The sequence below is a fragment of the Panthera uncia genome, chromosome D4 (genome assembly GCF_023721935.1).
Source record: "Panthera uncia isolate 11264 chromosome D4, Puncia_PCG_1.0, whole genome shotgun sequence".
In the NCBI taxonomy this organism is placed as follows: Eukaryota; Metazoa; Chordata; class Mammalia; order Carnivora; family Felidae; genus Panthera; species Panthera uncia.
In genome coordinates this window covers 72,317,795-72,345,454 of record NC_064807.1, presented here as the reverse complement: position 1 = coordinate 72,345,454, position 27,660 = coordinate 72,317,795, and the positions used below count along the sequence as shown (strand labels likewise).

The 27,660-nt window shown below is 49.6% G+C and overlaps 1 protein-coding gene across 1 annotated transcript in view; it reads left to right on the top strand.

The window, feature by feature from the left end:
• Positions 1-874: 874 nt before the first annotated feature.
• WHRN (whirlin) overlaps positions 875-27,660 on the top strand; it is a 94,845-nt gene continuing 68,059 nt past the window's right edge. The window contains exons 1-2 of the mRNA XM_049637213.1: positions 875-2,362; positions 26,668-26,886. Coding sequence (XP_049493170.1) covers positions 1,745-2,362; positions 26,668-26,886 — 837 coding nt within the window. The 5' untranslated portion in view covers positions 875-1,744. The remainder of the gene's footprint in view (positions 2,363-26,667; positions 26,887-27,660) is intronic.

Below are 27,660 nucleotides of genomic sequence, written 5' to 3'. Positions count from 1 at the left end.
TTACTTAGCTCATACTTGGGGATGTGGGATAGGAGAGGAGACCTCTAGGCCACACCTTGGAATACCTTCCCATTTTGTCTTGGGATGGGAAGGCACAGAATGCTTTTCTTCCCAACCCCTTCATATATATTTAAAAAAAAAAAATTTTTTTAGATAATTGTAGATTCACACGAAGTTGTAAGATATAATACACAGACTATCCCATGTTTACCCCTGTGTTGACAAGATAACACCTAGTACATTAACATTGACCCAAACCACCCATCTTATTCAGATTTCATCAGTTTTGCACGCACCCATTTGTGCATGTGTTCCTGTGAGTTGTGTACACTTCTCTTTCTGAAAGCGGCTTTCCCGCCTACCGAAGACCAGACAGTGGTCCATTCTGATCTACCCTTGCGCCAGAGTTGGCTCCGGCAGGCTCGGGCAGATGCATGCTTGTACAGATCTCTTGCACCCAGTAGGTGCCCAACATAAACGCTTGAACTTGTATGTCAGCGCGTGCAAGAGGGGAGAGCAACGTTTTAAGGTAGAAAACCGAGCCTGGAGCGTTCAGTATTTTAGAAGCAAAAAGTTGGCTATTTTCCTCCACAATTGTGAATTAGCTAGGTGGTTAATTGCTCCAAAGCGATTCTGAGGCACACGCTTCGACCGCAGAAGAGCCTAGGCTTGGAGCCCATCTTATCTCAACTCGCGGCGGGAGAAGAGGGGAGGGGGACTCGCAGTGCCCCTGTAGCTCCTCCCACCCCAACCCCCACCTTCACCCCTTTCTTCCCCTGGGCTGGACTGTTTCACCCCGTCTCCAGGCAACCGCCAGGCGCGATGCGGGACGTCATTTCCTGAAGAGCCCGTGGGGGAGGGGGGGAGGGGGAGATAGGGGGAGGGGCAAGGGGGCGGGGCCAAGTCTGGGCAGGCGACGGCGACGGCGTCGGAACTCGCTGGAAGATCGGCCCCGGGCAGCTCAACAGTTCGCAAAGTCCCGGCTCGAGGCCGCGCGGCTCCGTCTGCGCCCGGGCGGCGCAAGAGCGCGGGGGGTCCCTGGGCTGCTGCATCCCCGGACATGCCCCGCAGCACCTGCCGGACGCCCGCGCGGCTTCACCGGCTGCGGTTCGGGGGGCTCTGGGACTAGAGCGCCCCCACCCCAACTTATGACTTTGGGGTCCCCCAGCCCGAGAGGAACGGGCGGCCCGGCTGGGGGAGCCCCGGACATGGTGTGACGGGGCGGTCAGCTCTGCTGCGCCCCCCACTCCGGACACCCGTCGTCTCTGTGCCCTCCAGAATGTAGCTGCTCTCCGCGTCCCCCCGGACTCCAGCCGCAGCCTCCGCGACCTCGGGGCTCCAGCCGCCAACTCGTTGTCCCCCGGGACCCTGTCGCCGTCTCCGCTTTGCCGGCACTTCGGCCGCCGTGTCCGTGTCCTCCCCACTCCAGCCGCCGTCTCTGCGCCCCTCGGACTCCAGGAACGCGACCCCTGTGTCTTCGCGCGCCCGGGACTCCAGCGGCGATCTTCGCGATCCCCCCGGGATTCTGCCACTGTTTCCGCGCCCCTCAAACCCAGACTCCGGCGCCGTCTCCGCGTCTCCCGGGATCCAGCCCCTTTCTCCGCGCCCACCCGCTCGCCCCGAAGCCAGACTCCAGCCGCGGTCTCCGCCGCCCCCCCCCCCCCCGAGGCTGTCGCGCCAGTGCCGGCGAGTGCAGCGGCTGCCCCACCGCGCGCCCCGCGTCCGCCCGGGCCTCGGCGGGGAGATGAACGCGCAGCTGGACGGCTTGTCGGTGAGCTCGTCCTCCACCGGCTCGCTGGGCTCGGCGGCCGGGGCGGGCGGCGGCGGGGGCGCGGGGCTGCGGCTGCTGTCTGCCAACGTGCGCCAGCTGCACCAGGCGCTGACGGCGCTGCTGAGCGAGGCGGAACGGGAGCAGTTCACGCACTGCCTGAACGCGTACCACGCGCGCCGCAACGTCTTCGACCTGGTGCGCACCCTGCGCGTGCTGCTGGACAGCCCGGTCAAGCGGCGCCTGCTGCCCATGCTGCGTCTGGTCATCCCGCGCTCCGACCAGCTGCTCTTCGACCAGTACACGGCCGAGGGCCTCTACCTGCCCGCCACCACCCCCTACCGGCAGCCTGCCTGGGGCGGCCCCGACGGCGCGGGGCCGGGGGAGGTGCGCCTGGTGAGCCTGAGGCGCGCCAAGGCCCACGAGGGCTTGGGCTTCAGCATCCGCGGGGGCTCGGAGCATGGCGTGGGCATCTATGTGTCGCTGGTGGAGCCAGGCTCTCTGGCCGAGAAGGAAGGGCTGCGAGTCGGGGACCAGATTCTGCGTGTCAACGACAAATCCCTTGCCCGGGTGACCCACGCTGAGGCCGTCAAGGTAAGGCTGTGATCTGGGGACGAGTGACAGGGGCAGAGTGACAGTAGCTCTGCCTGTGTGTGTCCTTAGGAAAATTACCTAATCTTTCTGGGCCCCCTTTTTCTTTAAAAAAAAAAAAAATGTTTATTTCGAACAGGAACATCTAGGTGTTTGGGGTTTTTTTAGCCAATAGCTACCAGGCACTGGGGATACCGTGAGGGGTAAAACAGACCTGCACCTTGCTCTCGTGAGGCATAAAGGCTAGTAGTGTGGGGGAGACAGATCTTATCAAATACTCAGGCAAATGTATGATTACAAAGTGTGGAAAGGTACAGGAAGTCTTATGAGCGTTAAGAAAGGGTAAGGTCTCCTCTTGGCTCCCAGTAGTCACCGGGAGGCCCCCACATGGCTGTTGTTGCTATTCTAGTTCTGCAGGGTGTTGCCCCTGAAAGAAAGTTTTGTTGGCACCAAAGTAGCCCAGGGAAGCTGTTCTGGTGATGCACAGAGCTCTAATCTGACCCGGCTGCTCATGTACAGGCTGTGTGTCCTGGGTCCAGTCACTTTTCCTTTCCAAACCTCTGGATCTTCACTTGGACAGTGGAGTGACCGGATGGGATAAGTGTCCTTAGCCTTGTTGGAAATGAGTCCCCTGCCTGGATGTCAGAAATATATCCTCCACCCCCTTAAGAGTAGTTGCACTTTTTGTGTCTGTTAATTGAGAAAAATAACCTCATGGGGACAGTCTCCTAAGGATTTAATCAGGCTGTTTAAAGCAGTTGCGTGTTTGCTAAATCTCACGCCGAGGGCTGTTGAAAACCAGTTGGAGTATGAGATGGATAGTGTTTGGTGTACATGTGGATTCAAGGATCCCTTGCCGGTGTTTATACACACAGGCCACCTATGCCCACCTTCATACAGGAAGTGAAGAATTTGAGGGCGCGGGGGAGACAGTGGCATACTCTGCTTCTGCAAAGAAAATGCTTCCTACGGATTTGGGCTGCCCTGTGACCCAGCTTCTCACCACCCCACCTTTTGTCCCTGCCTTGCGTCCTCCTGTCCTCCTAGGTGCAGGTGTTTTGGACACCAGCTGAGGCCTGCTGGCTGTTGGGAAATGCTCAGGGGAAATGCTTAAGCAGCAGAGGCCCAGGGCTACTTCCTGTGTCCTCTTTAGTGACCTGTGGTCAGGTGTGAATTGAGCCCACTTCCTGACTGTTTTCCTGGGGCACAACCGTCTCATCCCTGACTTTGCCTTTCCTTGTTTTGTTGCCAACCCTTTTGCCCCTGGCCCCTTGAGGATTTTAGACACTACTCTGCTGCTTCTGGGGGAAGCCTGATTGCTTGATACTGTTCGAGGTGGGAGGGTGCAGGAGCAGACACAGGTTCTTGTGGATTTCCATGCACCTGTCCTCCTCTCTGTCTCCTCCCCCCACATCAGTCTTTTCCCTTTATCTGACATTCCATATATTTATAAAGAAATAGTCCGTTAGCCTTTGGCCCTAGAAGGTCTGGAGTTCCCGGATGATGAATTTATACTCCAAAGATACTTAGTCCAAATGGTCAGTTATAAACGTGGCTTCAGTTTTAGTGGCAATTTTAAAAGACTCCTGTAACTAACTCATCACAAGGAGATGGACTTTGGAAAGGCCTCCGGTAACCTGCCATTCAAAACACGAGCTCTCCTGTCAGTTTGCACTCCAGTCTCAGGCATGCCAGGTGGCTGGAGGGGCTCGGTTGTGAGCTTCAGCTCAGCCCTCCCCGATTTCATCAGTGGCACTCTGCATCTTGTATCTGAACCGTAGTCCCGTTACTCTGTGACTCAGGCCAGGCCTTAGCTGGTCTAGTAAAACCTAAACTCTCTGTGGTATGGTTTTGTGTCGCCAGAGGAGCAGAACTGTCCTTGGTTGGGTGAGAGCTTTCTGGACTGAGCAGCCACCGGCGTCCCTGTCACACTTTTTCTACAGAGGGGTCTACAAAGGCAGAATGAACTCCACCCTCAGGGTGCCCTTCTTCTGGCCAAAGCCAGACGCAACCAGCCCAGAATGCACCCCTTTGGAACCTTCAGAAGCAACAGGCAGAATGCACACTGCTTTGTGTCACCTTAACTGCAGGGGAAAAGGGAAACAGACTTTCCGTGGGTGGAATTTAAAACGGAGGAGGCGGAACCTTGTCTCTGGGGCCTCTGTGAGCACCTCCGGGTTACAGGACGGACTGGGAGTTTCAGGACAGTGTAGAGGGACACCTGGAGCTCTTGACACATTTCCACAAAACCAAGGGCAGCAAGTCCCTTAACTGCAAGCCAAAAGGGACTCCAGCTTCTCTACTAGTTAACAAACTGCCCTTAACTTGGATTTCTCCACTTTCAGCCCTTCCTTATTAGCTACAGCACTGGAGGGCACCATGTCAGAGGCTTTTATGATAAAGGTACATTCCTTTAATCAAACTCCAGACTTTATTCAAATATCACCAGTTTTTCTGCTTTTTCTGTTCCATATACCACATTGCATTTAATGCAAGACATATTTTCTTTTTCTCTTCATTGTTATTTTCTTTATTTATTTCCTCCCCTGGCTTTAGTGAAGTAGCTTTATTTTATTGACAATTTTATTTATTTATTTTATTTTATTGACAAATAAAAATTGTATGCATTTAAGGTGTACAGTGTGTTGATTTGCTATACCTGTACATTGTAAAATGATTACTGTAATCCAGCTGATTATCCATCACCTCACGTAGTTATTTTATTTTTGTGGGAAGAACACTCAAAATGTGCTGTCTTAGCGAATTTCAAGTGTACAATACAAAATTATTAATTACAATCAGCAGTTGGGGTGTTAGATCCCCAGAACGTACTCATTTTGTAACTGGAAGTCTGTACTCTTTGGCCAGCATTTTTCTGTTCCCTCCACCTTTCCTGTTTCCTCCACCTTTTCCGTTTCCTCCACCTTTTCTGTTTCCTCCACCCCGGGCCTCTGGCAACCCCTGTTCTACTCTCTGCTTCTGTGAATTGGGCTTTTTAGATTCCACATTGTAAGTGAGATCATCCAGCATTTGTCTTTATGTGTCTGCCTTATTTCACTTAGTATAACGTCCTCTGGGTTCATGCATGTTGTCACAAATGGCAGGACCTCATTTTTTATGGTCTAATAATATTCCGCTGTGTGTGTGTGTGTGTGTGTGTGTGTGTGTGTGCATACGTGCACGTGTGCGCACGCTTTCTCTATTCACCTGTCAATATGCACTCAGGTTATTTCTGTGTTTTGGCTGTTGAGATGTGAGATGTGTTTTCGATTTTAAAACCTTTATTTTTTTTCTTTTTTTTTAATTTATTTTAATGTTTATTTATTTTTGAGAGAGAGAGAGAGACAGAGCACGAGTGGGGGGTGGGGGCGCAGAGAGAGAGGGAGACACAGAATCTGAAGCAGGCTCCAGGCTCTGAGCTGTCAGCACAGAGCCCGACGCGGGGCTTGAACCCACAAGCCGTGAGATCATGACCTGAGCTGAAGTCAGACACTTAACCGACTGAGCCACCCAGGCGCCCCTCAAACTTTTATTTTTTTCTCATAGGTAGAAAGAGGGAGGAAAGATCCTCTGAACTTCTGGAAGGAGAGATTGTGTGTGTGTGTGTGTGTGTGTGTCTGTGTGTCTGTGTGTGTGTCTGTGTGTGTGTGTCTGTGTCTGTGTGTAATAAAAAGACAATTAAATTTTAGGAATCAAGTTACTGAAGAGTTCATGAGTCAGAGAGGGCCACCCCTCCCAGGAAACAGAGGAGATTGAACATACAAAGTTTTTCCAATTCTCTGTCTCACAAATCAAGTATCCGTTGTTGCCCAGAGCAGTTCAGTGAGGATTCTGTCCTCTCTCTAGGGGCTCCCCTCCCTCTCTTGAAGCCTGTTTGCTAAATCAGCAGTGACAGGTCCAGATACGGCAAGCCATTTACTATTTGCAATTATGTTGAAATGTTTGATTTTTGAAAACTCTATCTTGAATGAACAGGAGCCAAACTAATAATAATAATAATAAAAGTAGACCTTTCAAACGTTTTCAGCCAAAAAGGTTTGGTAAATTAGCCAAGGAACCCACAGACCAGGGATGCTGCATTGGGCTCTGCCACATACTTGCTGTGTGACCTTGTGCTAGTCACTGACCCTCTCTGTGTTCCAAGGTGGATGGGTCAGGGGGCTGCCCAAGGTCTCTTCCAGCTCAGACCATCTGTGATTTGCTCAGTATTGTGCTACACACGAGGCATTTAGAGTGTCTAATCTGGTGTTTTCTTGTTCTTTTGGAATTGATTTCATTTAAGGCAGAATTAAGACAGTTGTCTAAAGATTGGGAGATGAGAATCTTGGCACTCTCGTGTAGCCTCCTACTAAATCAGGAAATTGATGGGTTACACACAGTACTGACGAGAACTTGACTGCTGTCCCTCCACCCAAGAACACCAGCTCTGGTGCTGTTCCTGAGCAAACGAGGAACCAGCAGTAGGATTGTGGCAATAGTGCCCTGGGAGTGCTCAAAATCACAGCCACTTACCCGCTTGCCCTCCCAGTACCTAATTCTGCAGGACGTGGGGTATCCGGTGCTGCTGGGATGTGTGTGTCTCATCTCGATAAAAATTGAATGGCTTCATTACACTCTCAGCATTCCCCCCCCACCCCGCCCCGGTACATCCAAGGAACATATTAGAATTTGAAGCATTCCAGGAGTTAAAACCAGTGGCCAGCCCTTTCATCTAATTAGAGTTATCACACCCTCCCTTTTTTTGCATAATAACCTACAAAGAATCCATCCGTGTCAATATACGTCATTGTTATTTAATCCGGCATGTTCTAAACGACACATTTGTCATTTTCCCGTTGTACATGGTTAGCTGAAGCCATTATAAGTTATTACCACTTCCAACTTTGTATCTGAAATGCAGCTGGTGTTATTACCGTATTCCAGTTTGGAAATGGTGGGTAATGGGTTCACGGGCATGCACAGACTTTCCCCTGGCCCTGTTCTCTTTCTTGGGGGCTGGGGGTCTTGCCAGCAATGACACAGTGAAAGCTCACTATTAATAAACTCTTTAGTGAATAGAATGTTTGCTTGGCTGGATCCATGGTGTGATGCAGTCCCTTGAGAGGGTCCATTTCTTTAATTTAACCGTATTTATTTATGTGGCCCAAGCTGATACTCAAGGTTTTAGTAAATGACGGTGCCTGTGTTGGACAAAATCCTCTTTCAACTGGTTATTTCCCGTTCAAATGGAAGAAGAATTTGTAGGCTGGGTGAGAATGCCCTTATGCTTTAGGAATTGATACTATTATAGTAGAAGGTTCCCCCCTCCGGGACTTGAAGCTGGACATGAAAGAGATACAGAATTACTCCAGCGCTAGCCTCTTGTTTTGCCGTCACCTCCCTTTCCCGACAAACCCGGCGTTGTTTATTACCTGCCATAGATTCATCATTTGGATGGAACTGAGAAGAGAAGTACGATCTTTTAACCCCCGACTAATTGGATTTTGTGTGTGCTCTTGCTTCCCACCTCTGCCACACAGCACACAGCCTGTACGTACCTGTCAAGTGCATGCAGCCCCTCACGTGCCTGTCTGCTCATGCGCCCAGCACATATACATCTCCTCCGAGCCATAATCCCCCCTCTACCCCCACCCGGCAAAGGGCTCTGTGCTGAAGCAGGCGTCCCTGGGGGATTAGGCTCCAACGGGCTTCCCAGCAAGGTTCTTTTATGACCTGGAAGGGCAGCGTTTCGTGTCCACTGCTCAGGAACCCCAAACTAGTGCCCAGCAAGGACCAGACAATTTGATTAGAAAGAATGACATTTAATGGCTGGAGGTGGGTGGAGGCTGAAATACAAATCTTTCAAAACCTGTTCTGTTTTCTTCCCCCCACCCTTTTTTTTTTTTTTGAATTTTTTTAAACCCCCAAGCAAGAACCTGATGTTAACACAGAGCTCACACAGACTTTTGATTGTGCCTCAGGGTGGGGGCTGCTTTTTAAAGATTTCTGTTCTGCAGACATTACATTTTACTCTTACAGCATGGCAGGTGGCAAAGGGTGCAAGGAACAGGAATCAGACCGTTTGTTTCCTGTGCACCCCTGGCGTCAGCTACAGGAGGCAGCACTGTGGGGCCGGGGCACTTGTGTTTGAACTTTGCTTTACTGGAACCCGACTGGGAAGAGAGGAGGCTGGTGTCAGTGAGTGTTTCTGTGTGCCAGTTTTCTCTTTCCCCGGGGAGGCAGGGAGGCCAGGAAGGTCATGCTCCAGGAGGAGAAATTACTAGCTCGAGGTCACCATTGGGGTTAGGAACGAAGTGGCCCTTCTGCCCTACCTGCCCGCCTAGAACCTAGCCCAAGCCCTTATGCAGCCAGCTTCCTGGAGGACAATGCCAGGCCCCCTGCTGGAAGGCAAGCCGCTGTCATACTTTGTGCCTGACTTTCGGGGGCCTTTTAGGCACCATCCAAAGACTTGGTTTTATTAAGTGGGGCGTCTGATGCCCGTGCCTCAAGAGAGGGTGGCATGTTTCAGCCCAGCCTGTCTTCGTGGGGGCCATCTATCCATGCATGCTCTGAGCAGCACTTAGCACACCCAGACCTGTAGCTGGTACTTGGAGTTCAGAGACGAATGGCCCCTGCCCTCGGGGAGTCATGGGGGTCGGGGGGCATGGCCCCACCCATGGCCACAGGTCACCAAGGGTTTCAAGCGGTGTGCCATCCACATGCCTCCACATTCCTGGAACACTCTGTCCCACTCCATCCCCTTATCCTGCTGTAATTTCCGTCAGCGCACTTGTCACTACTGGAAGGACGTTTCACCGTGTCTGTTTGTCGTGTGCCTTCCCCACTACAAGTCAGCTCCATGAAAACCAAGATTTGGTCTGCGTTGCTCCCTCACGTACCCCAGCACCTCCACAAGGCCTGGCAATATGGTAGATGCTTTCATAGATAAATATTTGCCTAATGAACAGAACGCTCTTGCTCCCCATGCAGTGCTGGTGAGTTCAGGATCCCTTGGTTCCTGAGCGTGGTATCTGAAGAAAATTCGTGTGTTGCGAGGTAATTGGTGCTGGCTAAAAAAAAATAATAAATAATTGAGGAATGCCGTAGGCTCTAACGTACGATTTATCACAAAGCTGACTGTTTGGCTGCGAGCCGATCATGTGACATCTCTGGATACCTCAGTCTTTGCAGCTGTGAAATGGGCATAGTCCTCTCCCCCTTGCCTTTCCCGCGATGGGTATGGAATCGTGTGGCTTACTAGGTACAAAAACATTTAATAAATAGGAAACCTTATATCACTCCTTTAGTGAAAGGCCTTTATTTATTTATTTATTCATTCATTCATTCATTCATTCATTTTAGAGAGAGAGATTGCAAGTTGGGGAGAGGGGCGGGGGGGGGAGAGAAAGAGAGAGAGAGGGAGAGAGAGAGAGGGAATCTTAAGTAGACTTCACACTCAGTGTGGGGCCTGCTCATTCCCACGATCCTGGGATCATGACCTGAGCCAAAGTCAAGGGCCAGACACTTAAGCCACTAAGCCACCCAGGCACCCGACCAAGGTCTTTAAAAAAAATGTGGCCTGTGCTTAGGTGGGCAAGAGCTTTTACCATCGTCTGTGGCCCATTCCTCCCTACGAGACCTCTTCAGTTAGTGCATTTGTTGCTTTGCTCTTAATTTTAAAACCCCATTCCCAGAAGTGGGTTATTTCTGCAGCCTGTGTCTGTGATTCCAAAATAGAATCATTTATGCATTCTGAAGCAATCAATGGACCAGTTTTGGGTGAGATGTTTCTTCCTGCTTTTTCTTGAACAACAGCAGCAACAACAACAACAGCAAAGCAAACCACCGAAACCAAAACCCAGCACTATTCAGGTTTCAAGAAGCCCCAGCGTTTCAGGTGAAGGCCAAGTTCCTGCCAGTCACACGTATGCTTAAAACCAACTTTATCCTCTACCAAGAATGCACAAGTGGATTTATTTTTTCTTCTTTTCCAGTCCCAGATCCTTTACCTCCTTCCCCTTTGAGAATTTGTGTTCCTTCTGCTAAATTGGCTGTGGTTTTGCTTCAGCTGGCAGTCAGTTCCCTAGTTATTTTTCCTCTCTACCTGAATTTTCGTAATATCAGCATCCCCTCAACTTGGGATGCAAAGGAAATATTTCAGCCTCCCATAAACAAGTCCCAAGATGTCTTCTTCGCCAGATTCTAAAGCTGCAGGTTACAGGGAAGAACATAGTAAAGTAACATCTAAAAGGTTGTTTCCAAATCCCTTGAAGTAGTGATTCAGAAATGTAGCTTGCTCAAGAATTAACAAGCTCCCTGGGCAAGTCTTAATCACAATGAGGTTTGGAAAGCACCACCTTCTTTTGAGATCTGCACCCATCCCCAACATTTGTCCATGTAAAGACTAGAGAGGCGGACCCACACTGTCCCCATCCTTAGCTGCTTTGGAGCCTGATTCCAGATGTGCAAGGTCAGCTGATATATTGGAAAATCCAGGGAAGAGAGGTCTGTACCCAAGAGGTTAGAGATGGCTTTTGGAAGTGGACCTGGGTTCACGTGACTGTTACTTGGCTGTGACCTTGAGCGGCTCCCTTGGCCTCTCCGTGACCCAGACCCCCTCACCCTTGAACCTGGCATAGTCCTCACAAATGGGTTATTGTTGCTGTCGCCCATCAAAAGTTTGAAAAATACGGCCATGGAGGTCCCACTGCAGGCATTACAATGAAAAATGTTATCGACTGCATCCTCTTGGCTTTGAAAATCTTCTGTTGTGCTTGCTCAGTCTAAAAAAAAAAATGCCTTTGGAAGAAAATACTGGGGCCGAGAGCCCTCTTGCTACATCAGGTGCGTTGTGGCCGTTTGAATTGCAGAGTCATTTACTAAATGCGGGTCAATATTCCCATATAGGCAGAGTTTCTTCAAAAATGTAATTGCTCCCGTTTGGATTTTGGCATCTGCATTTTTGTTTTACAGCAGTAATAAAGCCCAGGGATTGGATGGGATTGTAAAACGTGGGGCGGTGGGGCAGACCCGTGACCCAGAGGCCAGTGTGTGACAGTGTGGCTCCCAGGTCAGCTGTGTCTTCATCCTTATTCCCCAGCATCCTTCCCTGATGGGCTCTCCAGGGGCCCTGATGAGGGAGAGAAGGTGGCTGTTTTTCCAGAACCCATTAGAGCAATTAATGCAGGTTGAAAGCGGTGATTTGACAATATGGGCAGCTGTACTTCAAAAAAAAAAAACCCCAAAAGCCTGGAATGTATTTGAACCACATCCGAAATGGTGTGTGAGGCTTCATTAAGAGGCTTCTGATAAAGAAAAGAAAAGTAAAAAGAAAAGAAAAAAGGAAAGGAAAGAGGTCCAGCTTTCAGACGTTACCCAGACAGGTGGGGAAGCTGCTGGCAGAAGTCTGGGGAGGGGTTTTCCTTCGGGCGTTTGCATCCTGCTGGCCAGTGGAGGGTGTGGTGTTCTGTGGTGCGTCTGGGCCCAATGTGACCTTCATCCCTCTCCTGCCTCCTCCTCTTTCTCCTGGGGGAGGGGGGCAAGCCCATCCCAGGTTTCCCCAAACTCTCTTAAGCCCTCTCCTCCTTCCATGAGTCCTTTTGGTCCTGAGGTTTCAAATCGAGATGCTCAGGTTGCCCTCAGAATCTTTCCTCTCTTCCCCCTCTTCCCTTCCTCTCTTCCGTGTTGTCTCTTGGAACAGAATTTGGGCCTCCTTTTGGGGTCTTTATCTTCTTTTATTTACATTTTCAGCTCTTGTCCAGTATTAGGAATAGCATTTATTTGCTGTGGAAGTCCTGGCTCATTTCTGACCCCTCTGACGGCACCTCATCCTCTTGCCCACGAGTCGTGGACATTTCCCAAGTTAGGAGCCTTGACTTGCTCCCCTTCTCTGCAGTCTCCCCGTTGGGGATTGCACCAGCCCCTGTGAAGTTAGACCCTCCAGGCCTGATCCCTCCCCAGCCCCTGTCAGACCACATTTCCACAGGGGCCTCCTCGCTGTCTGTCTGTCTCACGTCTTGCTCATCTGCCCACTAGTCCATTCAGCGTCCTGGAGGGCGGGCACGCTTTCTGAATTGGTATCTGATCAAGCTTTGCCCTGCCTGGTGCCTTGCAGTGGAGCCGAGAGCCTGCTGATGTCCAGGCTGCCCGTGATGCGAGCCCTTTTACCTGCAGAGAGTGCTCTTCTCTGGCTGTTCCCTAAGTGCAGTCCACCCTTGGCCAGACAGGCAGCGTCCTCTGAAACAAGGCATTGTTTCCCTGCACCCGTTGACACCCACGGCCCCTGTGAGGTCCTCCCATCACACCTGCCCGCCCACCCTCAGCTACCCCATCCACGGGAATCCTTCTCTTCTCCCCTCGAAGCTCCTTCAGCGTAGTGACCTGCCTCACTTGTGACACAGATTACACATCTCCTGGTGTTTCCTTCAGTTGCTCTGCGGCTGATGATAACTTTGGTTTTGAGGGCTTACCACAATCCAGACGGTGTTCTCAGTACTTTCTATGTATGAACTCACTTGAACCTCGTGACAGCCCGATCAGGTTCAAAGCAGGTACCACTTTTGTTGTTTTTTGTGCAAAAAAAAAAAAAAAAACTGCCAAGAGTTTGTCACTTGCCTGTTGTCACAAAGGTGGGAAGTGGCAGAGCTAGGAATTAAAACCAGGTTTTGTTGACTTGAGGGAATGCCAGAGAGAGGCGGCGTCCCATGATGCTTCAGGCTGGGCTCTGGGGCCAGATGCTCTGGGTTCAAACCCGGGTTCTGCCGCTTTGTACATGTGGGGCCTCAAACATACTTTTTTTTTTTTTCCTTTTTAAAATTTGTTTATTGTCAAGTTAGCTAACCTACAGTGTGGTCTCAGCTTCGGGAATAGATTTCCGTGATTCATCACTTACATACAACACCCAGTGCTCACCCCAACAGGTGCCCTCCTCACTGATTCTCCAATTCCCTTTTCGCTAAAGTTGTAATGGGAACAATGGGAATGATAGTCAAATGGCAGGCAAGTTGCTTACCTTCCCTGTTCAATTTCCTCATCTCTAAAAGGAGGATAATAATGGTCATGCAGGTAACTGCCATGTTAAAGCACTAGATGCATCGATTAATTTGAACATTTAATGATTACCTGCTATGTTCACACCACTAGGTTGGGCTGTTTTCCCACCAGATAAGACTCTTCCTGGTATAAAACACATAGCACATAAGATGCTTCCAAGCTTATAATACCGGGCACACTAATAACTGTGGCCCCTGTGGACGGTCTTCTCTGTGCCCCCAGGGCCATATGGGCATCTTCCCACCAGCTCTCCAGCACAGCCTCCAGGGAGAGGAAACAGCACTGGGCAGAGGAGGTGATCAGTCACCAGTATTGGATTTGAACTCAGGGCTTCTGGCCTCCAAAGTGCATGCTCATTGCCACCTTCTGGTGGGTGTGCAGCTTAGCACAGTGCTGGCCAGAGCCACGTTTCACTAAATGTGCATCTCTTCCCTGATTTTTTTCTTTATTGAGATGGCGTCGTAGCCATTCGGTTAGAAAACTCAGGAGTAACCAGACAGCCCAGCCCATGAGTGCCCTGCCCCGGGCAAGGTCTGTGCATCTTAGTGACTAGACTTTAGATTCAGAGGCAACACTGGGCACTCTTTGCCTTTTTTTTTTTTTTTTCTTTTCCCTCTCTCTTATCTCTCTTGCCAGGTCCTGACCTTTGTCAGGATTTTATTTTGTTCATTGTCTGTGGAAATTCCCTAAATAGACTAACTGTGACCTCCACTCAACCCCCATTAGGATAAACCTGTAACTTAGGAAGTCATCTCATTGATTGATCGGCGGAGTCTCCGAATCTGTCCATGCCTTCTGCCACGTAGGCATCGTAAGATGCGCACATGGTCTCCCGGACCTCATGTAAAAGGCTGGTGGCCATCAACCCCGTCACAGACTGGACAAAGAAAGGGCCATCTTGTTTGGTTCATAGGAAACAGGAGGAGTAGAGGAGTCTGCCTGGGCTTTTAAAATAAAATGTGGGTGTGTGCGTGTACGTTAATGACCCGAGAGACATGGGTTCAATTTAGAGAACTCAGAAACCCCAGGAAAACACAAAGGAAAAAAACTAAAAAAAAAAAAAAAAGAAAAATCATCAATAATCTGCTCTACCCAGAAATAATCATTATTGACAATTTTTTTTTAACATTTTATTTATTTTCAAGAGGCAGAGCATGAGCAGGGGAGGGACAGAGAGCAAGGAAGACACAGAATCTGAAGCAGGCTCTGGGCTCTGAGCTGTCAGCACAGAACCTGATGTGGGGCTCGAACTCATGAACTGTGAGATCATGCCCTCAGCCAAAGCTGGATGCTTAACCGACTGAGCCACCCAGGCACCCCACTATTGACACTTTGATTGCTGTCTTTCCAGTCCCCTGTGTGCCTGTGTGTGTAATTTGTATTGGGAATTTTCTACAAAACTGCCATTCTGAATGTAATTTTGAGTCTGTTTCACCAGTGTATCACGACTGATAAATATTTCTAGAACATGATTTTTAATGATTGCATGCTACGTCATAGCAAAGAGATGCATGATTTAACTAATTTCTTCTTGTTGGACAGTTCGTTTTTAAACATTGTCCATATTGCTGCTTTAGACAATGTACCCTTGCACATTAATGTGTAAGCACATCTCTAAAAATTATTTGTGCTGCCTTTCCAGAGGTGGCATTGGCTCAGGGTATAGGCAGATTTTTAAGGCTTTGGTAGCTGTTGCCAGATTGTTCTTAGGGAAGAGTTTGTTATTTTACAGTCCCATCTACCAACCTTAGCAATATATGATATGCTTCATTTTTCCCCGGCTTGCCAACCCTGGATATCATATTTCTTTTCCATTTTTGCCAATCTGATAGACAAAAAAGTATCCTGTTTTAATTTGTATAAATAGCGAAGTTGGAACTTCCTTGCATGTTTATTGTTTGTATAGCTGTGTATACACATAAGGTAATTCATAATAAATAGCATATAGCATAATGTTATAAACATATAATGTATAATGTATTATATATGTATATGACATATGTACATTTGGTTTTTTGGTGTATACCTTATTGATTTCCTATGCCCATTTAATCATATTTCTACGTCTTCTGTTCTTTTTCTTTAAGAGGTGGTTGTTAGGAGTAGCTGTTAGATAGCTGATTGATTCACTCACCTTGAATTCAGATTCTTCAGTCTGAGGCTGAATTAAATTGGAAGCCTATCCCTTGTTAACAGAATGCACAGAAAGTGATGAGGGATAGGAATGTTAAGTGTCCTCAAGGAGAATACACCCCATCCATGTATCCACTCATGGACCAAGAAAATATTGATATATAAACAGATTTTTCTGATGGATGGATGTGCTATGGACATTGGTTCAAGACCACAAAAACTCCATTGGAAGCCCATCGAGGCTCATCTTGAGTGATTACCTTTATGACTCCTAGAATCTTGTTAGTTCTTCCCAAAAGAAAAAAAAAAGAAGAATTAAGAGACCAAATTTAAAAGAACATTTGTAAAGCAATTTACTTAAATTATAAGAGACTGAAAGCCAGGCTTAGTGGATAATTGAAGAATTGCATTAAAAAGGAATCAATATCTTTCTGGAATCTGCTTTGTCCTCCCTCATCTTCTGAGTTGTTTTGCAAGGGGGTGGCCACTCTGTCACTATCTTGCAAATTTTTCCTAGCGTTATCCCCAAGGACAACACTTTCTTTTCTCTCTTTGATCCTCACGTTTTTTTCCTTTTCACACAGCCTTGACTCATGGAGACATTTCGGAGCAAAGATACTGGAGATCAGGGGCTTTAAGATGTCAGGTCCTGTTCCAGCCTCTGGGATCCTGGTGTTCCCAGCACTGGAGCAAAGGTTTCCTTCTTTACGCAGAGCCTTTGGAGAAGGTCAAACTCATAAAGAAAAGAGAGTAGAGGGAATGAACAGTTGATTTTTTGAAATCTACTTTGTAAGGCCCCAATTAAAGGCAAATTGAAACGTTAAAAAAAAAAAAAAACAACTGGAAAGGAGAAAAGAAGATGCTGATTACCTCACTCTCCTAACCAGCCATCATTTCTCTGCCCTCTCCCCTGGCCTTTATTTCTGTACATTCATATTCCTCGATGGTTGGATAACCTGCTTCTGCTTATTCTTGCTTCATGCATATGTTGCTGGGTTGTTTCACGATCCTTATGTTGAGCTCTATCTCAGGGAACGGGTCTTGGATGGGTTCCCACAGCTGCTTCGCCATCCAAATTGATTTCCCCCAGGATGATCAAAGAGGTGAGGTGGCCACAAAGAGCCAGAGCAGGTGAGCCACACGGTGGCAAGCTTCGCCCCAGATCCTGGCCTCGTGATGGGCACACAGCTGTCAGGGACACCAAAATGATGCCACCGTTCTTTGAGATACAGTGCGTTCTCAGAATACCACTGCCCCCTTAGGTCAACATTCCAGAAGAGTATAAACTACCAGTTTTTGAACTTTTATTTAAGGGAATGTTTTTAAATAACATGATTCTTAGACCAAAGTTAGCAGCAGCAAAGTATTTCTGGGGAGTGGAGGAAGAGAATAGAATGAGAAAGCAGAGTTATTGCCCAAGCATCTGTGAAAAATATCCCTGCCTCCAACTCTGTGTATAAGGTGTCTGATCCTTGAGACATATTTCAGCATTCATTCGTTCACTTGGCAATTGTTTTATTGAGCTCCTCCTATATGATTGGTGTGGTTTAACATCCTCTTCGAATTTTACACATCCTACTTACCTTCTTGTTAATATATTTGTAATTAATATTTTTTCCTACTTCGGAAATAATCGAATGATTTAACCTAAAAGGTACATCATGAAAAAGGCAGAGAGATCAGAAACCGTATTGGAAAGTGTGTGTGTGTGTGTGTGTGTGTGTGTGTGTGTGTGTGTGTTGCCTTTAATAGGAATAGTATTTCATATTTAAATGGAAGCGTGAGCCTCCTAGCAACCAAAGCAAAAAGGGAAATCCATGCATTGTTTAGATTCCACTGGAGAATTTCATAGTATTTCAGGAGAGGCAAAATGCTTCCTTGGCAGTCAATCTTAAAAGGAAGGCAATGAAAAGAAAATAAAGGAAGGCAATTAATTTCAGGAGGAAGGCAATTTCAATTGTACTTCTTCACAGTCTCTCATTTATTTTTATTTTTTTTAATCTTTATTTTTGAGAGTGAGAGAAAGAGAAAGTGAGCAGGCAAGGGGCAGAGAGAGAAGGAGACACAGAATCTGAAGCAGGCTCCAGGATGTCAGCATAGAGCCTGACATAGGGCTTGAACTCATGATCCGCAGGATCATGACCTAAGCCAAAGTCAGACGCTTAACCAACTGAGCCACCCAGGCGCCTCCTTTCATTGTCTTTCATTTTATGTGGAATCACCCATGATGTCCCGTCTTTCGTATCTATTGACACATCTGTGACCCAAACAGAAGAATCCCCTGACTTCTGTATCTACTGAGAAGCATATAAATAAAACAATCACCATGTAAGTATGTTGAGATACGTAGTTTGAGAGGTAGGGAGCAGAAGTGCCACTAACGTGGAGCATTTGATGCTGGAAGCAAGGCCAGTGGATGGTCAGGAGACGAGGCTGGCCAGGCAGCAGGGCCAGCCGCACAGGCCTGAGACACACTGCGAGGAGTTGGCATTTTACATCAGAAACGATGGGAGAGGCTGGGCAGGGAAGGGGTAGGGTCCGCTTGCATTTTAAAAGGATGTCCTGGCTGCTCAGCAGAGACCGATTTTAGAGGCTGCGAAGCTGTTGCAGTTAGTGGGCCCTGTAAGAGGTAATTAACACAGATAAAAATGTGATGCAGAGAGAAGGAGGTCTGAAGACAGGGCTAATTAGGGCTTTGCTTTCTCATGACATTAGAAGACTCCCCTGGGGCAGAGAGTCCGCACCATTAACTTCTGTCCTCCCTCAAAGTGGGGCTGAATCGGGAGGGTCTTTCTAGCCCACATGACCGTCCCTGGCACCAGCTCAGGGTTCAAGAGTTCAGGGGCTCTCACTTGTTCAAAGCCTGCAAGTCCCACACCCCCTCCTCAGACCCTCTCCTTGTCCGTCTTGGGAGGCCAAGACAGAGGGTTGGCCCTGTGAATCGGAACCCCCTAGCACTGCTGGTGAGAGAGGCACAGGTTTGGAAAGTCCGAGATTCAAATCCAAGTCCTGCCTCTTGTCCTCTTTGTGACCTTGCGTGAGACACGCCCCCACCTAGACTCTCTTTCCTCATCCATGCAATGGGAAGAATAAAATGTGTGACCATCCCTGTAATTTGGCTATTACCAATAGTATTAGCCACGTTTTTTGGCACCTGCTACACACCATCCTGAATGCTACATGCTTTGTGTACGTTGTCTCGCCGGCCCTCATTTTGTCCCCAGAGCAGCTCCGTAAGACTAGGCATTAGTAGCCCCTTTCAACAGGTGACAGAGCTGAAGCCCGAGGGCTTAAGTAAATTGTCTACAGTCTCAGAGCCAGGAAGAGATAGAAATTTATTTGGGAATGGCTTTCTAGTGGGTATACCTTTCACTGAAAAACTCTTGGGGGTGGGAGATCCTCACCCTAAGATATCTTTTCATGTTAGTGCCTTGCCATTCTCTAGTTTCCAGGTGCAGTTGGAAAATAGAGCCAAGGTTTGCCTTAACTGGGAGATCTCTGGGGCCTGTGGAAGAAAGCATGCAGGAGAGTGGGTCCCTGCACCAGAGTGAGCTCTACTTTTGGAAAAGTACTTTGGAAAGCCCCATCCAGTCCCATCCACAGCCCCTGGGGACAGGGGATCTCAGGCCTTCTATAGGCACAGATGTCATAGTGCTGCCCCTGCAGGTGCTTGTAGGAACTACAACAGGGAGGGACGTAGCTGCATATGAAAAAGGATGCACTGCCCCCTGCCTCAAGGATTCCACTCATCTCCCATCTAGAGAATTAGACACACGTGTGCTTCAAGATGCATGAAAAAGTATGTTATCGCAGCTTTGTTTGCACTGGCAAAAAGTGAGAAACAACTTAACTGTGCAACAATAGAGGAGTGAGAATTCAGCGGTGGTGCATCTCTGCCAGGGAATGTGCCGTTGTGCAGAAAGAAATGAGCTTAAGGTCATTGAACTGGCGAGGAAAGATCCTCCAAACACATCTTTTTAGCTGGGAAAAAAACACGCTGACGAAAAGTTCAGCGTAAGTCAGTTTATGTAAACATCACTCAACAGTAGTCTTGTACGTGTATGAAATGCACAGAACATTCGGGAGGAACGCACAGTGGTCATCATGGATGCTGGGATGAGACTTCCCCTCTAGATTCCCTATAATAATCCCACCTAACCCTTTGCAGCCCTGACCTGTGTTCCAGGCATTAAACACTTCATGGGTACAAACTCATTATCTTCAGAACCACCCTGTGATAGAATACCACTCTTCCCGGAAGCTGGGGCACGGACTGGTGACCTGCCCAGGGTTGCCATTGGCAGGTGACAGAGCCGGGAGGGGAATCTCTGTAGCTTGGCTCTGGAGCTGTGGGTCCCAGCCACCCTTTTGCTGGTCTCATCAAATTCCACGTGTGCTGTGCCCGAGGTGTGTGTGCTCACATGAGCGTGGAGAAGCACGATAAGGCTGCCTGAGCCCTGGTCTAGGACACTGATCTTTCCGTGGCCTCATTTGAACAGATTCCCTGGGGCTGCGTGGCATTTCGAAAGCTCAATAAATATCTTGTTGGAAGAGGTTATAAAGAAAACAGAGCATGCAGTGTGCCTCTAGGAATGTATTTTGCTGCTGAAGAGACAGGATGTATGAAGGTGATACAGCGTCTGTCATATACATGGCAACGAAAACGTCGAAGTGCGCTGGGCGCTCTTGGAGGAGGAGAGTTGGTCGCAACCCAGAGAGGTTTCCTGGAGGTGTGGGGAAACGGGCTGAATGTCAAAGGCAGGGCAGATAGGAAGAAGCGTGGATTAAAGGAAGATGAGGGAGGTTGTGAGAGGGAGGCTAGAGCTGCTGGTGTATTTGTGTCCATGTAGATGAGAACTTGAGAGAATTCTGGGGTTTGTGTTTGGGAGAAGGAGCTGGGAAACTCAGGAAGAAAATTCACATTTAGTACCTACTATGTGCCAGGTGCTATATACTATATGTAGACACTCTTCGTTATCTTTTTTTGAGGTTTTATTTATTTAAATAATCTCTACACCCGACATGGGGCTCAAACTCACGGCCAGAGATCAAGAGTCCCATGCTCCTCTGACTGAGTCAGCCAGGCACCCCTACATTATCTTAATAATGCTTACAATAGTTGCATTTTATTTTTTAAGTAGTTTTTTTTTCTTTAATCTTTATTTATTTTTGAGAGAGAGAGAGAGAGACAGCGTGTGAGTAGGGGAGGAGTAGAGAGAGAGAGAGACACAGAATCTGAAGCAGGCTCCAGGCTCTGAGCTGTCAGCACGGAGCCTGACGCGGGGCTTGAACTCATGAACAGTGAGATCATGACCTGAGCCGAAGTTGGACACTTAACCGACTGAGCCACCCAGGTGCCCCAGTAGTTGCATTTTAAATGCAGAAACAAGCAGCTCAGCCAGCTAAGTATCTTGATTTCACCTCAGGTCATGATCTTAGGGTTTGTGGGCTCAAGCCCCTCGTGGAGCCTGCTTGGGATCTCTCTCTTTGATCCCCTGCTTGGGATCTCACTGCAGAGCCTGCGGGGTTCTCTCTTTCCCCCTCTTTCTCTGCCCCTCCCCCTCCATCTCAAAATAAATAAATAAACTTGAAAAAAAATAATAAATGCAGGAATAGGCACAGAGAGGTAAGGTACTTTGCTGTGTCACACAGCAAGTCAACAGCAGAGTCAGGGTTGGTGCCCAGTGAGTCTGAACCCAAAGCCCCGGCTGACCAAGGTGGGGTCAGGAAGAGCAGGCACGCATCATCCTTTTCTCTCTTCCTGATGACGAACCTGAACCTGGGTCTTAGACCAGCTCCCCCCTCCGGAGGTGGGGCATTTCTGTCCCTTAGAAGAGAAAACTTTGCCCCTCGAGGTCTGTGTCCTGAGATAAGCTGCATGACTCACTGTGATGTGCCCTTACTTGAGACTGTTCTAGAAGACTTCCTTTGTACATGCCCCTGAGGACAGTCGTCTGATTGTCCTGTGACCTTGTGGTCCAGTTCACACTTGCACTTTAGTGTGTGTTTTTGAACACAGGATCATACACACATCTGCCGTGTTAACACACAACCCTTGGTCCCCTCATACTGTGACCATCTCCAGTCTATTTCTCTGTTCTCTGCTGAGCGGAGAATCGCGTCGCTTGGTCTGTGATGTTGGGGTTTGATAGTCAGCTCTGAAGAGCTGAGTGAGGCAAATTTGCCTCCTGAGAGCATTAATCCAAGTAGCAAGTTATTAAGTTTGAAGACATACACATATAATTTACATTTCCAGAATCATAACATGCTGCCTCCACAGTCATCTGGTGATGGATAGTATCTGAGCCACGCCATCTGCTGGGTCAGATGGAGATTTCGCTATGATCTGACTCGCAAGCCCCAGGTCAAGTTTTACCAGCAAACTCGTGGTGACAAGTGTGGGAGGAGACTGCTCTCATGACCCTGCTGCTTATGGTGGACTCTCCCTAGATCTCACTTTTTTTTTTTTTTTTCTTTTTAGCCACAGCTCCTTGAACTCTTCGGTGACAGGCACGGTGCTGTCGGGCTCCTCTACCTAAAGAGAGAGTGGCATTATGATCTTCATTTGATAGGAGAGAAACAGATGAACAGAGAGGTTCGGGAACTTGTGTGGGGTGACACAGCTAATGAGCAGTTGGTTTAGGAGACTGGCTGATTCTGGGGGTCACCACGCAGGAGAGGGACATGGCTGACAGTCCCCAACTGGCACAGGCAGAGCATGCGGGTTGCTTTAAGTCGGGTGTCGCACAGGACTTGCGGCACCTGCCAGATCAGAGACACACAGCCACCGTCTCACTGGAGACCGTCTCCCCAGCCCTCAGGTCCCTTGGGAGGTCCCCTGCTGCCGATGACAGTGCTGAGGTGCAGTGTGCATCCTGCCACACCGGATGCTGCATCTGTCCTTCTGGTGTTTTCTTAAACCCTCGTGGTCCCTTCCAACTGGTAGGGAACCTCAGAGCCCCCAGTCTCAAGATCTGGTTCAAGGACCTGGGAGCAACCTCAGCCAGCGCACTCTTGAGTACTCCTTAAACGGGGCGTGCTGAGGGCGGGGCTCTGTCCCTGCATCTCTCTGCGGCCATGACTCATGACCGTCACGTGGGTGAATACAACCTTTTCTTCTAGAATGTAGCCACTAACCAGAAGACATTAAAGTTTAATACTGGGGCAGGACCTCAGCAATTAGTGAGTTCAGCCTGCTCACGGCCGGTTGGCAAAACCGACGCTCAGTGAGAGGAGACATAGCCCCCGACCACCCAGGACCAGCCAGGAAGCCAGTGGTGCAACGGGGACACGCCTGGGTCTCTGTTTCACAGCAGGAGCTCTTTCTAATTTCCTCTGCCCCCTAAGCTGCTTGCTGTGGAGGTTCACTGTGGCCAGAGAATCTGCTAGTTCTTTTGTGAGACGAATGGCCTGGTGCACGAGGTGGTGGTGGCAGTGCGTGTGGGGAGCGGGTGCACAGCTTAGCCGGGGAGCACTCATCAGCCAGCTTTCTTTAGGAATTCACTTCTCGGTTCAAAGCCACTCTATTTAAAAAAAAAAACAACTTTTGTTGACATTTATTTATGTTTGAGAGACAGAGTGAGAGTGGAGGAGGAGGGGCAGAGAGAGAGGGAGACACAGAATCCCAAGCAGGCTCCAGTCTCCCAGCTGTCAGCACAGAGCCCGACATGGGGCTCGAACCCACGAACCGCGAGATCATGACCTGAACCGAAGCTGGGTGCCCAGCTGACTGAGCCACCCAGACGCTCCTTCAAAGCCACTCTTAAAAACAAGCAAGTGGTTGGTTGTAAAAATGGAGACAAAGAGGCCTTAAGAAGACAGAAACCAGCTTCTCAGACCATCCTCCACCCTCTTGCCTTCCCCGCATGACACATTCAGGTTTTAGCTAAAAAGGGCAGTGGGTGGAGCTGTTTGTGCAGCTTCCAATGGTCACTGCACCCAGACCATATTCCGAGAGCCTGTTCAGATGTCACGAGTGCTGTTTCGGGAATCTTGTTTTTGTTCGGTTTTACCAGAAAAAAATAAAGAAGGCAGCAGTGGAGGATGATACTCTTGTTCTCCAGGACCCACTGGAAGCCCACATTTACCCAAAAGGCCAACATCAGAGGTTCTGGGATGGTCGAAGCTTGAGTGGCCATCAGAATTTCTGGCCCCAGTCTTGTGATGGGGAAACTGAGGTTCATAGGGCGGGGGGCTTGCCCAAGGCTGGCCTCTTGGAACTTGGCTGTGTGTTTTGTATTTGTGCCCTCTCTGTCCCTTCCCATGTTGGGATCCCAGGGTCCCCTTTTGTAAACCACTGGAGGCAGGCAGCGCAGGAGATTCGGTGACCGCCCCCCAGGCCCTCCCTGGTGCCAGCTCTCTGTGGCATTCTCATCAAAGGCATTAACCTCCTCTCCGTTCTCAAGGTTGCTGCTTGCCTATTTATAGAACTGACCAAGAGAATTCCACTCTTGCCAGAGGTACAGAACACATATCGTGCTCCACGCCTCCCCGCTTCTTGTGTAAGTCCCTGGACAAAGCTTTTCTGCACCTGGTTTCCCTTCTCGATGCAGATGCTCCGGGAAGAGAGGCGAGCGGGAGCTCTGCCACTTACAGAGCTCCTACTGTGTGCAAAGGCTCCAGACCTCATGCACATGGTCTCATTGAATCCCCGCGGACCCTGAGAAGTGGGTATTGTTCTTTCATGGCGCTGCTTGGAAAGAGGAGGCGCCAGCCCAAGGACTCATGACTAACAAGTGAGAGACGTATGGCTTCAATGCAGTTCTGCATCAGTCCACAGTTTCTGTTCCTTTCCCTTGCATTTCCGATTCTGGCCCAGTCGTCTACATCAGACGAGTGAGGTGGCCGCAGGACAGTGCCTGTGCATATTACAGTTTCTTCTGGGCCCACATATGCACTTTCTCACCCCGTCAGGTCAACCAGGCTTTTCTGAGGCCCTGCTGAGCGAAGCAGGCTGCAGGAGCCATGAGGATGTGCCCACTTGTTCTCTCTGGGCCTGGCACATGGTACTCAGTCAACGCTTGTGGAGCGAATGGTGGGGCTCACAAGTGAATGGTAGGCCTGGCCTCACAGTGTGTCAGGGGAGGGAGCAGAGAAGAGGCAGGCCAGTTGGACCGGCCCCCAGCCAGCAGCGCCCTGGTGGAGGAGGGAGCCCTGGGCAGGGGAGAGGGGTCAGGAAGGCAAGGTGGCCTCAGAGGGTCCTGCTGAGGCAGCTCCTGCCCTGTGACCCTCCCCCCCCAGAAGCCTGCTTGCTCGATAGCCTCTCCATCCTGCCCCCTAGAATTTAACACAGGTTTTATCCTCCCAGCTGTTCTGTCAAGGGAGTCCCCGGGAATGCTAAAAGAGCACGAAATCTCTCCCTGCTCATCTTCTCAGAAATCTTTTTTAAAAGCAGCCTTTTGGACAGTTGCCATCCTCTCATTATGCCTCCACCAGGGACTGGCATTTAGCTGTGGAGTTAAGGGACCTGGAACCTCCCGGCCTAACCTTCCTCCTCCAGCAGAGGCTGTCCCGCCAGGGCTCCCTGCTGCACTGGAAAGCTCTTTTCTTGGCCCCCTTTGTCCAGAGTACTGGGGAGTCTGCAGAATGCAGTACGGGACCCATTCGGGCAAGCTTGGGGGGGTCAGAAAGCGAAGCACTCCGCTCCCCCTTTTTGGACTTTCTATCAAAAGCAACGTATCCTCATTCTGGAACTTGCAGGGAATATTGAGAAACGGGAAGGACAGAATAATAACTGCCCATAATCCTGCCGCCTAGAGAGACACACAATTGGCATTTTGGCACCATTACTCCTGTGTGATTTTTATCTTAACATAACTGAGGTCATACGGTAAGATACAATTTGTGTCCTTTCGGCCCCACCTCGCAGTACAACAGAGCACATATCCACAGCATTACAAACTCTCTGTGATACTTTTAGAATGTGGTTATAATGCCAGCATGGGCTCCGTGTGTGCAGGTTACTGTCAGTTTGCTCACACAGCCCCCCCAGTTGCAGGGTTTGCTGTTAATCCGGGTGCTAAGTGACTGTCCCTGCATAAACGGCTTCATCTCAGCTCCAGGTACGCTGTGGGAAAGGAGGATGGCCAGTCTCGGCTTCCAGCCTGGACACAGAGTCCGGGCTCACCTTTCCATGTGGTGGTTCCATCCCCAGATCAGAAAATGTGGAATAAAGGTGGTATCCACGCTCAAAACTAGTTGCTGTGGAAAAGGAGCCCCTCGCTAGCTATGTGGACAGGTGGTTTCCCTCTGTTTCTTCATCTGAGTAATGGGTCTCTCTCCCAAGAAGATTGGATTCCATGAGGATTTCAGGAGATAAAAGCATGTGGGGCACTGAACAGGGTGTTTTGCACAGACAGGCTCTTTATAAATGTTTAGCTCTCATTATCCATAGTTTTATCTCTTGACTGTCTTGTCGGGGTCATTAAGACCACCGCCCGGGTTCCGTGAGGGCTCACACGTTCAGCGTATAGTTGTGCTTGTGGCTAAGATTTATTACAGCAAAAGGATACACAGCAAAATGAACACAGGGAGCAGGTGCAGGGGGCAAAGCCTGTAGGAAACCAGGCACAAGCTTCTGAGTCTCCCTTCGCTGAAGGATGAGCACGGAATGAACTGTGAAATGTTGTCTCCCCAGATGCTCATAGAGACTCAGTGTCAGGGTTTTTATTGGGATCTGGTCACATAGGTCCCCTCTGCCTGGACCCACATTCCAGAACCCCCCTCTCTCCCCATAGTTTGCAAGTAGCCCAGGCATGGTGAGCCAGTCTTATCCATTAGGGAATAGGAGGAACACTCAGAATCCAGGTTCCCAGATGCCAGCCAAGCAGGGCTTCCTAAGGATGCAGTGTTCAGCCTGCTGTGTTAACTCTTCTGCACAGCTGTGCTGAGAGATCGTATTTCTTATGTTTGGACCACTTCAAGGCAGGGGTGGGACAGATGTCTCCATAGGACAAAAACTGAGAGCTAGAGAAAAAAAAAAAAGGGTCTCGGGGGTTGGCCTCCTCCTCCATGCATGGGGTCCTGAGAGAAGTAAGTTCTGGGTGTGGGGAGGGTGGGCCCTCATTGCCCCCCCCTCATTGCCCCCCTTCCTGCTGACTCACATATCCCTCTCTCTCTCTCTCTCTCTCTCTCTCTCTCTCTAGGCTCTGAAGGGCTCCAAGAAGCTGGTGCTGTCTGTGTACTCAGCGGGGCGCATCCCCGGGGGCTATGTCACCAACCACATCTACACCTGGGTGGACCCCCAGGGCCGCAGCATCTCCCCGCCCTCAGGCCTGCCCCAGACCCACGGCAGCACCCTGAGGCAGTGCGAGGGTGACTCGAGGAGCACCCTGAACCTCCTGCAAGGCGAGGATGAGAAAAAGGTGAGCTGCCCGGTGATGGCCCTGGCAAGCTGGCTGGGCATGGAGGGCCGGTGGGGGAGGCTGGCCCCCTCGAAACCCCGTTCTCCTGACCAGACCCAGAACAGGGAAGCTTCTCGGAGGCTGGACACAGGAGCTTGGTTCTCTCGAGTCTCTGTCCTGCTCTCAAGCCCCCTGAAGGGTTTCATCGTGTTTTCTTCTCTTTTTGACCTGTGCAGTGTATATTCTGATGCAGGCTAAGATCCTGCAACCAAGGAGCCCAAAGACTGTAACTTAAATGGGATCCTTTATTTCTCCCTGACACAGAACAGAGGGGACAGTCTGGCCGGGTGCCGCCGCTCTGCTCCACGTCTTATTCCGGGACCCAGATTCCCTCCATCGTCACCCTCTGGGAGCTTGGCCCTTCTGATGGTTGAAGCTGCCCCACCCTAGCCCCTGGAGCGGAAACGGGAGGAGAGACAGCTCAGACCGTTTCAGTTAGACACAGTTTAACTTCTCACTGGTCCAGACCCAGGTGCATGGGCACAGGCAGCTGCCAGGACTCTAGGCTCCTCAGCACGCCTTTTGCAGCTGTGGGTCTTGGGTTGTAAAGAACAGAAGCTGGTGCTGGTCACCTTGTACAGAGCGAGTATTTACTGGAAGGATGTGGGCAGGGACTCAGGGTGTAGCCTCCCAGAGGGAAGGGATTCCCACTAGGTCACTTCTCTGCCTCCTTCCCCTGCAGATGAGTAGCCCAGGGAGGGAGCGCCTGATTGGCTGCTGGGGAGGGCGGGGCAC